The sequence below is a fragment of the Fusarium coffeatum genome (assembly GCF_003316985.1).
Source record: "Fusarium coffeatum strain FIESC_28 chromosome Unknown BRIP53273_contig_73, whole genome shotgun sequence".
NCBI lineage: Eukaryota > Fungi > Ascomycota > Sordariomycetes > Hypocreales > Nectriaceae > Fusarium > Fusarium coffeatum.
In genome coordinates, this window is record NW_022157869.1 from 25,451 (window position 1) to 37,995 (window position 12,545).

Sequence of the window (12,545 nt, forward strand, 5' to 3'; positions counted from 1 at the left end):
TGAAGCTTGTGTCCTCTATTCGCTGTTGTCCCAGTAGAGAAGAGATGTAGCGTCTTCAGAATTGGATGAAAGCAACGCTTTTTATCCGCAGCCGAAACCCAATATCAGGGCAATTGGCAAAGCAAAAAAAGAAAAAAGAGGTCCCGTGTGAGCATCAGAGTAATGGTGCTTGAAAAGTGTAATTCAAGATGGAAACCTTATTATCAGGTAACGTCTTCAGGTTGGTGGGTGAAACAATTATAAAATGCAGAATTGTCAGCCCTACTGCTACTGTAGTACAGATAACCAAGAGAAGACATATAGCCAGTCTTGAGATAGATCCAGAACTTTGATATCAACATATAAGCTTCTACAAGTCTCGAAACTACAGGTTTTCCACATTCGCCCTTCAACGACATACCTAGTGAGAAATAGCTCATCGCAACAGAACATTTCTCATACATCCCCATTTCACATTAAAATGCAGTGGCCAGTCTGGGTTCTTTACATGACATGTGTAAAAGGGTCTCATCAAGTCTTAGCCTAAATCAGTTCAATTTGCTGTATCTTGCCACCAAGTGATGCAGGATCAGAACAGCGCTTCACCCAAAGCAAGCCCAGTCTTGTATACGCATTCGGCCAATCAGGTGAATCTCCTCTCCAGTCCAAGACGAGACAGGACATATGGTTAAAAAACTCATTGCCATACTCGTAATAAATCAAAGGCATGCAGAAGACCTTTTGGCCCTTTTTGAACATTCTGTCTAGTGAATCTGGCTGGACTGCATATCCTAGCTGGCATCTAGGACCTTGGAATCTATACTGTCTCTTTCGGGTGCGAATGCACTCAATCGGCACGATCCTGGCCTTTAGCACAGCGATACCGCTGAGGACTGTGGACATCTTGTCCTGGGTCTGGGTGACAACTTCTACCGATACAAGCTCCGCAAGCAACGACTTATGCTTGATAGTGTTTTGCTGCGAAGTCGAAGTGTCAACGGTCAGATTGTGCACTTCCACTGCACCGCCTACGTGTGCCCACGACCAAGACGGCGCTCGATATTTTCTAGAAGGGGGGGCTGAGCAAATAACTACAGCCCAGTCTAGCAGTTCGATAAAGCGTGATTTCCAGAGTCCCGCTACATACTGGTCGCCGGTAACTTCCTCGAAAAGCTTGGCAATACCGGCCATCGCGTTGAGTCTGTCGCTGGGAAATGTGAGATTACACTTGGTGTATTGGTTAATGAGGTCAACCCATAGCCCAGCCTTGTCATCAGGCATTTGATTCTCTGTTCGCGTGGACGGGACCATCTCCATGCTCATCTGCTTCGGTGACTGGTACCCTGGTACACCTCCAGGAAAGACCTCGCAGCGATGTAGTGTGCGGCACTCCCAAATGAGTTGATGGCGACCGAAATAGAGGATTCGGGGTGACAGAAACCATTCTTGGAAGACCCAGCCTCGAGTACGCAGTCCGCCTTCGAGTATCTGTCGTTCAAAGTAGGATCTATCCCATATGTAATAAGGCTCCGGTTGCCCTGTAAATAGGGAGCTTTTCACTTTCCCGGCTTTGATAAAGTCCAAGTCTCTATCGTGGAAGAGACTGTCGTCCGAGGACCCGGAGCCAGAAGCAGCTATTGTGCAAACGGAATTGGAATAGACGTGTCGCATCATCGGGGATTCTCTTTCCCAGTCGTCCTTTGAGTCCTGGATTATGCATAGCGCGTCAATCCAGATGTACCGTATGGAGAATTGGCGGGCAACATATATAACATCCTGGAATAAAACGGGCAGATCGGCAATTGGTAGACCTTGTCGGAGCTTTTCAAGATTTGACGAAAGCAGTCGTATCTGAGGAGTCGGACTCCAACGGTAACTGAGGGTTAGATAAGAGATTGGACTTGAAGGTATGGTGTCCTTGGATGTCACACAAAGTCTCCAGTTGAGATATTCTTCGGTGTGGACATCAAGCAGTCTTGTGGGACGCCATAACTGCATTGAAGGGTTGTGGCTATTGCATTGTGAGTGCGAGTGTTGGCAGTGTTGCAGCCAAGGCAACCCTCTGGTCGAAACCTGGTGCTTGTCTATGGCGAGGTCCAGGACTGGGAAGACACCAGGATGGTTGTCTATAGCTGCGGAGGTCCGTTAGTGCAGATACGCGTTAGACTGGGACAAGGCCATACCATCTGCCGGTATAAACTGGAATTCAGTGGTGCAAACTCTCAAGCCATTTCGACCATCTCTCAGTCCGTATCTCATGACACTATAGTTTAACGGGCTCCATGTCTTGGCTGAGAAAAGTTCTCGCCTAACACCCTGACGTCCTCTCTGCCATACCACTGAGCATATGATACACTTATTATCTACAGCATCTTTGAAGCTTTGAAAAGTTTGTCCCTCAATAAGCATGCGAGAACGGTAAGTGAGGAGATATTTTTGGCAAGCGGAACATAGCTTTTCCTGATAGAAGAGGCTGTTGTCCATCTCTGACTAGAAATATAAAAAGGGAAAGTTATTCATAAACAGGTCTGGTGTTCCAGACTTTGTGATGAAACGTAGAAAATGCGGCATTAAAATTGTCATATGATGTAAGATTGCCATCATGCCTGAGCTTTTAGGCACATCTGCAATCCTGCAGTCAATCTTTGTCTGGTCTATCGTACTTCAACACAGTAATCACGGTCGAACTTATAGAACTTTATTCATAGCCTCAACTTGATCGTTCCTACTTCAAAGTGGATTACGGTTATGCCAGCCTACAGTGGGTGTGGGAACAAGTGTCATTGCGACATTGCTATCGGTTAGACCAATCATCCAGCGAATTTTGGATTCAACTAAACATGTCACAGGCGGTCATAAGTTGAAACAGATCACTCTGTTTTATTTAGAAGAAATAGAGATAGTGACTCAGAGCCCAGCAGGGGAAAAAACCGTCGGACGAAGCAAAACCCTGCGTCAAAAAGCTCGTCCACCACATTAAGACATTCCTTCATAAGCCTTGCCATCATAACCACGAGCCGATCTCTGATCTCGACTACGTACCCAAATGTGTCCACCTCTCCTTGGAATCACCATTTGGTAATTGAGTTGCTGATCGGGGACGGGGCCCACTGACCGGTCGCCTGTCCCTTCGCGTTGTAGCCGAACGTGAAAACGCTAATGCTGGGGACTCCGTAGTCATTTTCCTGGCCGGCGCCGGACGCAAAAACCCTGAGACTGTAAGTGGCTCCCTGACCACCATCACCGTTCCTACGAGCGACTGTGGCTGAGATAGACGAGCCTTCGACGATCGGATACTGGGTCGTACCCTTCTTGCCTAGCGAGCCCTGGTACCACCCATCAACGTTGCTACTATGGCAAACCTCGTTGAGCCTACCACCTTCGTTGACGTAATAAACGCGAATCTGAGAAGCCTGTTAACGAAAGAGGTATTATACGGCTCATTATATGGTTGTCAGCTTACCTGCTTTACTCCGTCGGCTTCCCACGCGATGGCAGCGACTTGCTGGGTCTTCTCACTGACTTCGACATCATCGCTATCAATGTCAATTCTTTTGAAGGAGTAGTCGCCGGTTCCATCGGGTCCAGGAGAAATCAGGTAGCTAAGCTTGCGTTTGGTGTTGACGTAGAACATGTAAGTCCTATCTCCGCTGTCGACGGCGACAATATCCTTGGGAAGCTAAGAGGTAGTGTCAGCAATGACCTCTAAGTGCTTTGACAGATAACATCATACTGTGGGAACAGGCATGGTGGATGGATGTCTACGTTGGTCTGTAGGAAGACAAGTAGTCAAAATATCGTGATGCAAAGGATGTGAGTTCTTGATCTCGAAGAAAAAGGAAGTATCAGTGATGGTCGTTAATGTTGTGAGTGATTTCATTTCTGGTTTGAGGGAAACGTCCAGCTTTATACTTGTTCCGTCGGACAGAATCGTCTCCAAATTCATAGTAGCCTTCTTCGCCATCTTTGCATGTCTGCAACGTACCGGATAGATTCCTCTGTTAGCCTTTTGCAGCGGAGATCAGGTTTCCGAGGCAGGTATGTTGTCCACAGAAAGCCACAGCTAACTGACGGATATACTTGGCCAGTCTCGGGGGAGACGTTGTCTCAGCCTTCGAGGGTCTGGATCTTGTAGAATGAAAGTTTATTCCTCTAAATGGCTGTGGCCGTATGTACAGCTAGCCACAGATCAAGCTATGATCCGATAGTTCTTGGGAGTATCTGTGATATTTGTGATATTTGCTCGAGGGACCTAGTCTAACATAGAAGTGATCAACGAGGAAACTATCACGCTGGCACCATTAGTGACTTGGTCTTAACGTCCCGTCTCAAATCTAGAACAAGCACCCCTTGAGAAAGTAGACATCGAAATAGACTCACATTCATCGGGTATCTTTCCCTAGCGACTAAATGAATGCCACCACATCTTGTTCACATAATGAACACGTCGTCTTGACCAAGTCATTTCCTGATCTTCAGACAGGCGCTACACGGGTTTTCCTTCTAACGTAAAATGTTGTCTTAATCAATGTGGCGACATTAACAGTGTCAGCTCACATTGCCCACACACCTTATCCATGTCTAAGTGAGTATGTTTTGGCATAGTTCAGCCAGCTATGTGCAGTACTCAGCCAGCCCCCTGATCCAACCAACCTCGAACCTTGAACTTCTACAAGCAGAATTCTGACCCGTCACCAGGAGCAGCTGAAGGGTCTCCTTCGTTCACCGGGTTTCGCTCGAAGAGGAATAATCACAGGCCGTGGTTTGAAGGAACTGAGCTGAAGTGAGTCGATTCATGCTGGCTTCACGATCTAGACCATGGGCACTCTACGAAACGCCGTGATGTGAAATTTGGACGACAAGTTGGTGGAGTGGAGAACGCTAACGAGTGACCAGGTAACCACCAAAGACTTCGTCAATCTGATATGGACCATGTGGCGTCGTTTTCCTGCAGCATTCTTCGGACCGGTAGAAACGGCATGATGTGAATATTGTATTGGTGAAGTGGCAACCCTGCTGTTTACGTCGATTGACACGGCGTTGTCATTGGTTAACATGGCATTGACATACGTGCTCGCTAAGAGACATCACTTAGACGCGTATCTTTCTTCGACATGTTAGCTAGCCACACTCAAGCTGTCTTTACCCTTTTGGGAGAATGGTATAGGGTATCATACACAGCCCCAAGAGGGCTTCCAAAAGCCTGCAGCAGAATCGCACGTGTGAAACCAGTCTTACCCTGTACATACAGGCCAGGAACTATCAGTGGCAACACAAATGATGATGGGAAGTCCTTTGGTCGTATTATTATTCCAATTCAGCTCTATTTTCGGTGTCACAAGTAAGAATAATGAATAACTGCAGAGTGGATAAATCAAGACCCGACTCTTTCCCCTCGAAGTAAAACGTCTGAGCGTTGTACTTGGATCGTCACGAAAAAATTGAATTTTATGTTGCAAGTTAATGTGACTGGGGCAATGCTCTTACGCTACGCACTACGGACCAATGCATTCATAACCCAGTTCTGCACAGCGCAAGTGACAGGTCAAAGCTGAGTCATTTCATTACCACAGTGGCTTGTAGCTGGCACGGTCTGATGGAAAAAATACGATAGCTATGCACAGACCAGTCTCGACTTAGCCGGGGCTGGCTGGTAACCTTGAAGAATTCTAGGTTGTTTCACTTGTTGTCTCATTGAGCCAAGGACGCCGTATCCTTGCATTTGACATGGCGTGCCGAGCCGCAGAGCGGGACTAGCGGTGAAAGTTGGGGCGGCCGTTCCATGTCTCACCATAACTGTTTCCGGTCCGTCAGCCCGCCTCAACACAGCCATTTGCCGGTGTGGCGTAGAAAGCTTGTCTGATCAATTCCATCTCCGCCATCAACAAGGGTTTAATTGGTCTTTGAACGATGGCATGAGGCGATCTTGGCGGCGTGGCGAAGTGTGACAGATCGCTGAATTGGATAGTCACCTAACCCTTTGCAGGTACACTACAGATGTCGTAATCTGGCCAATAGTTCGATACTGGTTCAGAGAAAGATCCAGAAGTTGAGACTTACATTTGGAAGGATTGTAGTGAGTCCACTCTCTAGCCTAGCGCTTTACAGTGTGCCTTGACGTCGGCTATGCAGCTCTTGAAGAAGCGAAAGCTGCAGAACAAATGAAGATTCCAGAACCAAACTGTCCTATCAGCTGGCGGCTGTCACGGAATACGTGAATTGGACCCATTGGAATCCAAGCAGTGACAAGATGGAATCTTAGTGCCCATCGGACCTAGAAGGCTCAGGCTTAGATCCTGGTTTAAGGGTCGGTAGACCCTCAAAAAGTCGAGTGGCCGGACCGCAGAAACCAGTGTCAATGTAATCACTACCACATATTGATCATGCCGTTCTCGCATTCGCATGGCTGGGTCTCCGCTGAACGAAATATTGAGCAGGCTACATGGTCAGCTGAGATGGCTGATACGCGGACTGGTCACTTGTTGCCATCTCGTTCCGCGTGAAGGCGAGACACTATAGCATCTCAATAAAATTCCAGGATGAAAGCTGACCTGTGCGCCACAAGGAGGTGAGTATTGCCTCGTAAGACCTCATCACACTATCTTTAAAGACCCTTGTACATGCGCTCATTCCGGACAAGCTGTTCAGCTTTGTCTCGCACAGCCAAACGGCCGATTGTTGCTCTTTACAGCATGGTTTGTTTTAAATAGTCGTTCATTCCAAGATCGCTCAAGCCACGCTCTATGTTGCGGCAGGAAGTTCCTCGTCTAGACCCCGAAACCTAGTCAGGGAGCTATCGATTGTGATAGCCACAAACGGCTTATCACGGGCACTTTGGACTGGCCTAACTGTGAACGAAGCGACGCAGGAAAGGTCCCCCGATGTTGATAGTCTGGCCTCCCATGTTCCGTCTGGCGCTAACCAAGTCTACGTTCAAGCCAACTCTCCTTTCATCACATTTCTATCCTATCGTGGGGGCCGATCTGTGGACCAATACTCTCGTATGGCCGTCAAAGTTCCTCCTGGTTTTCTAATACTTATCTCTGGGAGCTAAACCCCATTTCAATGCGCCCTGAGACTTATCTTACAATCCCAGTGTCGTACGCAAGGGGCTACCATTCCTTTCGGCGCTGTTGAATTAATATACGAACAAGGGTGTAGGCTTGAGCGGCTGTCCAGGAACAGAACTTGGGGGGCTTACCTATATTACAAAGGGACCCATGTAACCTCTAGGATCACATCTCAACCGCCAACTTCTTCACTCATCACACACCGTTCAATCGTGCCATCAATAAATCCCGCTCGCTGCCTTTTCCCCAACCTTTTACCTACTCCGACAGGCTCTCTCATCGATCCAATTGCTGAGATATACGATATTCGCCATGCTGTCCAAGCTTTGTTGGCCTTCTTTCGCCATCATACTTCTGTGGCTCTTGAGCCAGGTCGCGGCTGAGGAGTGTAAGTTTTAATCCTCTGTCCTTGGACACTTCCTTGGGCTGCTATTACCTACATTCCTAACATACGTCAAACAGTATATACCACTGTTCTAGGGAAATCTGAACACGGCTCTCTACTCCATGTCGATGAAAAGACGATGGTCGAATGTGGTGGCCATATCAAACAATGCGGAATTATGGAGGACATGAGAATTATTCTATCGCCTATCAGCACCGTTTATGTAACGCAGAACTTTACTACGACAACAGAGAAGGTCAAACAACTTGATGAGGGATCGCCTTGGGGCTTTTTTCGGGCTAACAAATAATCCAGGTGCTCCCAACTCAGACAGTTGTCAAGAAAAAGGTGAAAGTAGTGACAGTCAACAACCAAACACATGGTACGTGGAAGATTTTCCCCGCATAGGCCCAACTAATACGTGAAACCACAGGTCATTGCCGAAAAACCACAATAGTACCTGACTTGAAGCCCGCAATCATCACAGTGAACGTCACAGTCGAGCATGTCCAAGAGATTGTACCGATCACAACGGTCACCTCCACAGAGATAAGCATTGTCACTGCTACTTCGATCGAACAATGTTTCATCAACAACCCTGAGCCATCTTTCTATCCCACCATTTCAACATCGCAGGATCCGTCATCTGCCATCCCACCATCTTCGCAAGTTCCGTCATCTGCGGCCCTCTCGAGTCAGGATCCCTTGTCAAGCGAAGAGCCTCAGGCCCGTGGGACCGCGATAACGGATGGACAGGGAGAGACGGAGAGTTCAAGATATGAACGCATTTATCAGGATGTTGACGATGTGTCTGAGAATCCCGGAATGAACATCCAGGGTGAATAAGATGCACTGCAATTAGTTCCTACGGTGGGCTTTGCGTCAGCTCTTAGCTATCTGTTCTTAAATCACTTGCTGAATGTAACACTATTGTTCTCTAAATCAAACTTGGGCAACCTGCTGAGGTCTTATGATTCATATTTCGACCGAGCCATATCCTATTATGAACATATGGACACCTATTGGGAAGGGCGACACCTAGGTTTCCGTGATAGCTAGGCTCGCATAAACTGCCTTTCGGCATATATTCGACTGATTTACCGAGACAGTCGATTGCCGTATCCAGGGCTTCTGGCTTCAGCCCCTTTTGCCATTGAGTAAGGTACTTTTAGGCGACTACCTGGAGTGAATATGATGGTTGTTCAAATATAGTTTTCTCGTCTTCCGACTGTTTCGAGTCCAGATGCGTTGATGTCGGTTGGCCCATATTGACAAATATGAAAGAATAGAGCCTACACGGATATCAAGAGATAGGAAAGAATGTCGAAGTGAAAAGAAGTTTTATTCTTATATCGAGTATCTGAATGAGATCGGAATCAGTGTCTCCTGCTTCTGTGAGGAATTTGCACAAGTGATAGCAAGGGTACCTCATAGAGTTTTAAATCAGCATTGCCTTAGGCAGCTGTAGGGCACTGATGCGATTGGCAATCCTCTGCTGGTACCTCAATCTGTTATCGGACACCTTCAGGGGGGCCCCATAATAGATCCGCATTCTACATCCACTCGGCGAGCAGTAGTGTTGAGTGGGGCGGGTCGAACCCCACCTAGATCTAGTCCGAATGAGCTGTAGGGATTTCTTCACGCTCCTCTGACTTTAGGTGTACTTCTGTGGTCGCGTTGTCCATCTGGGAAAGGCTGTGCAACCAATTTTCCAGAGGCTTCAGCAGCCCCAAAACGAAGATTCCAATCAGAACATATCGTAGGATTTGACTGGCAACATGTTCAGAAAGATGGAGCCAGGCGCGCAACATTAGCCTGATTGCATCGCAGACCCATATGATGAGCCCGACGTACAAAATTGCCCAGGTTATATCAGAGACCATTGTGGTATTTGATTTGGTGGTTGAGCTGCAGGGTTGCTATCCTCGTGGTTTCTGGAAGTGGATGAAAAGTAAGGGACAGAAAAAACAGAAAGAGGGAAGGAGGATTGACATTTTATAGAGTAGCTGGAAATAACATTTTGGTTGAGTTGGAATTAAAATTATCCAAAGGTTCTGTGCATGCATCGGCTGTTTTGAGTTTTTTTCAAGCGTAGGCCGTGAGGCATAGAGTTTGGGACAAGACAATGATAGCTGCTTCATGGGGGTCATGTTGCTTGTGAATTGTTCAGATTCGTCAACGGACATACCAACTTATTGTACGACCTACTCACTTTACATCAAAAAATGTAAGGGAATGTTTATTTTGGAGGCAGAATAATGTGTCCCAAAACAGGAAGAAAACCCAATATTTTTTAGTCGTGATAGAACAAATATGACCTGTATCTTCTGAGGTCCTACTCGTTCCCACTAAAGCTTTCCTAGACCTGGAATAATAAACTCAGACCCTTACGAGGACGAGGAATACTTGGTGAATACTGTTTCGATGTTTAGGTGTTTATTTCGCAATTGTTTCTCATCACGCACTATAGGGTAGCTCACTGTGTTTTCCGCCCTGGTCTAGTTTTAAATCAGCTTAGCGACAACTCCCCTGCAGTAGCGATAGCACACTAACCACTCAGACCAATTGAAACTGGTCCACCTTCACCTTTTGGGCATCCTAGTGCCTTGCTAAACCAAGACTATCGATTTTGAGAAATGAGACATTCGCAGCTGAGACAATATCAATGGCTCGTGGCCCAAAAAGCTCCCTCTCCTCTTTTCTGTTTTCTTAACTCTGCACCTTACCTTTCAAATCGTCATAATGCGTTGTGGTTTCTTCCTACTAGGTGTTGGCTTTTATGCCGCTGATTCGGTGATTGCAAGCCCCTGTAAACCGAATACATCAAGTGAGCGGAGGTTGCGCACAATGGAATTACTGCTAACACAGTCTTTCAGCTTCGGAAGCCGCGACGATCACCTCTGATTCAACGGCTGAGGCTACGAGAACCATCTTGGAACTTTCTAGCATCGCCTGGTCTGAACCGACAACGACTGTTGAGCTTACTGCGACTACTGCTACATCTGAAGATGGTACTACGACCATCGCCGCAGCCGAATACACTACCACCCTCATCGAGACATCTGCCGCCACTACCTCGGACGCTGCGACAACTTCAGAGGCTCCTGCTGGAGAACCAACATTTGTTCTGGGTGCCTCAGGTGGCAGCCTCAATGGCGCCCAACCTCAAGGTACTGGTCAACAAGGAACTTTCATCGCCTTCGACGCCACAGCCATCTCTGGTTCAAGCCCTCGGAAATTCACCGTAGACTCTACAGGACGACTCCAGGATGCCGAGACCGCAGCTTACGTCTGTGCATACTACTGGTCGTCTCCCTCGGCTGCCTACCCGCCGTATGTCAGCTATTGTGGAGCTGGCCCCGTTGGTGGAAGCCAATGGCAAGAGTATCTCACCTGCCAAGTCAACAACGGAAATCTTGCATGCACAGCCCCCAGAGTATTTTGTTCAACCGATGCCAACGATGAAAGTACATGTCCGAGAGCGGGAGGGGATCCATATGACACTTTCTTCACTGATAGTGGAAAGTTTTGGTTTATTGGTAGCGGAAGTCCTGCGAACATGTCGCCCGTCAGTGTGTCGGCCCGGAAGCAGCGATGAATGTATTCTGGTCTTTGTATCTTGTAGTCTATAATTACCTGTACAATTTCTCTTCCAGCTTAGCTAGCCTTAATATTTACAGATCACTTGCCAATTCCGTTGTACAGAAAAAGGTTGGGAACACCCTTGGTATCCGTAATCTTATCCTTGATGGCCAACTCCTTAACTCTTGCCCATATCTCAGCAGGCGTACGCGGCCCCTCCAGAGCAAGCAAATAAGCGATGACACCCGCAACATGAGGAGCAGCCTCCGATGTGCCATCCGCAGTTCGTGACCCGGTAGGAGAAGTAGGCCAGGCAGACAAAATCTCCTGACCCGGTGCGAAGATATCGCAAGCAGGACCCCAGTTGGAATGCTGCCATCGCTGGTAGTTCTTGTTGCTAGCAGCCACGGTGATGACGTTGGGGTTATTTGCTGGACTTCCATCTGCTGCATCCTGATTCATGTTTCCTGCGGCTGCAATGACGGGAACACCAGCGTCAATGGCCTTCTGCACTGCATCGTTCATAATATCCGAGGAAGATCCCGACAGGCTCATGTTAATGACAGCCTTGCCAGCACGCTTCTTAGCCACAACGTCATTGACAGTCCAGGCCACACCGGCAAGAACACCGCTGGTGGTACCTGTGTCGTCGCCCAAGACCTGGACATCGACAACAGTGGCCTTTTTAGCAACCCCATATGTGGCGCCATTGACGATGGCGGCGACCAGAGTGCCGTGCTGCTTCTGACTGGCAACGCCTGACGTATCTGCCCCAAAAATTGCGCGACCTTGGAATTCTTCGTGCTCAAGGTAGATACCGCTGTCCAGCACATAAGCGAAAACTCCTTCACCCGCCGTCGAGTCGTAAGTATAAGAGGCGCTTGAAGATGGGGGTTTGGCGTTGGAAATAGCCGAAAGGCCCCATGGTGGGCTTTGTTGAGTGACTTGTGCAGTCACAGTGTATTCTTGCTCAGGTTCCACGCGCATAACCTGTGTCACAGTTATTAATCAATCCATCATGTCGAAAAGATGTATGCTTACGGTGGAATTGGCCTTGATGATCTTAATAGTCTCCTCATCAAATGAACCCGAGTAACCCTTGAAACCGGGGAAACTGAAGGTCTTGTCAATTCCAGCAGACTCAACACCGCGACGGGTCAAAGCTTCTCTGTTGACGTCGGAGACCCATCGAGCGTGGAGGTCAAGATCGTCAGTAGGCTTGAGCGCTACGACGAATTTGCCAGGCACGACATTCTTGTCTGCGGGGAGAGCGGCGACGATAGCGGCCAGGCTGAGCAAGAGAAACTTCATGTTGGCAACTTAGGGAAATAAAGCTGTAAAGGGCCGAAGAATTGATGGTGATACAGTCGTGTTTATATATTTATAGATACGCGGTTTTCGATTTATTCATTTCATTGGCATGAGGGATCGTCACTCCCATTTGCCGTTATAGTACAGACCTCCGTTTTCAACCTCGTATGTTAATCCTTGCAGTCACAGCCAAGACTCTGTACGTTCCTTGTCACCTT

The 12,545-nt window shown here is 47.8% G+C and overlaps 4 protein-coding genes across 4 annotated transcripts; 2 read left to right on the forward strand and 2 right to left on the reverse strand.

Moving 5' to 3' along the window:
- Window positions 1-522: 522 nt before the first annotated feature.
- On the reverse strand, window positions 523-3,727 carry FIESC28_03451 (uncharacterized protein; the record flags this gene model as incomplete). Its single annotated transcript, XM_031157600.1, has 6 exons — window positions 523-2,111; window positions 2,163-2,242; window positions 3,022-3,040; window positions 3,095-3,392; window positions 3,443-3,658; window positions 3,713-3,727. 6 exons carry the CDS (start codon window positions 3,725-3,727, stop codon window positions 523-525), a joined length of 2,217 nt encoding a protein of 738 aa, XP_031018337.1.
- A 3,634-nt stretch (window positions 3,728-7,361) lies between these two features.
- Window positions 7,362-8,280, forward strand: FIESC28_03452 (uncharacterized protein; the record flags this gene model as incomplete). The annotated part of the gene is made up of 4 exons (XM_031157601.1): window positions 7,362-7,437; window positions 7,512-7,690; window positions 7,750-7,816; window positions 7,868-8,280. The coding sequence occupies 4 exons, from the start codon at window positions 7,362-7,364 to the stop codon at window positions 8,278-8,280; spliced, it is 735 nt and encodes a 244-aa protein (XP_031018338.1).
- A 1,896-nt stretch (window positions 8,281-10,176) lies between these two features.
- On the forward strand, window positions 10,177-11,032 carry FIESC28_03453 (uncharacterized protein; the record flags this gene model as incomplete). Its single annotated transcript, XM_031157602.1, has 2 exons — window positions 10,177-10,261; window positions 10,311-11,032. 2 exons carry the CDS (start codon window positions 10,177-10,179, stop codon window positions 11,030-11,032), a joined length of 807 nt encoding a protein of 268 aa, XP_031018339.1.
- An 83-nt stretch (window positions 11,033-11,115) lies between these two features.
- Window positions 11,116-12,327, reverse strand: FIESC28_03454 (uncharacterized protein; the record flags this gene model as incomplete). Its single annotated transcript, XM_031157603.1, has 2 exons — window positions 11,116-12,006; window positions 12,058-12,327. The coding sequence occupies 2 exons, from the start codon at window positions 12,325-12,327 to the stop codon at window positions 11,116-11,118; spliced, it is 1,161 nt and encodes a 386-aa protein (XP_031018340.1).
- Between the last annotated feature and the right edge of the window lie 218 nt (window positions 12,328-12,545).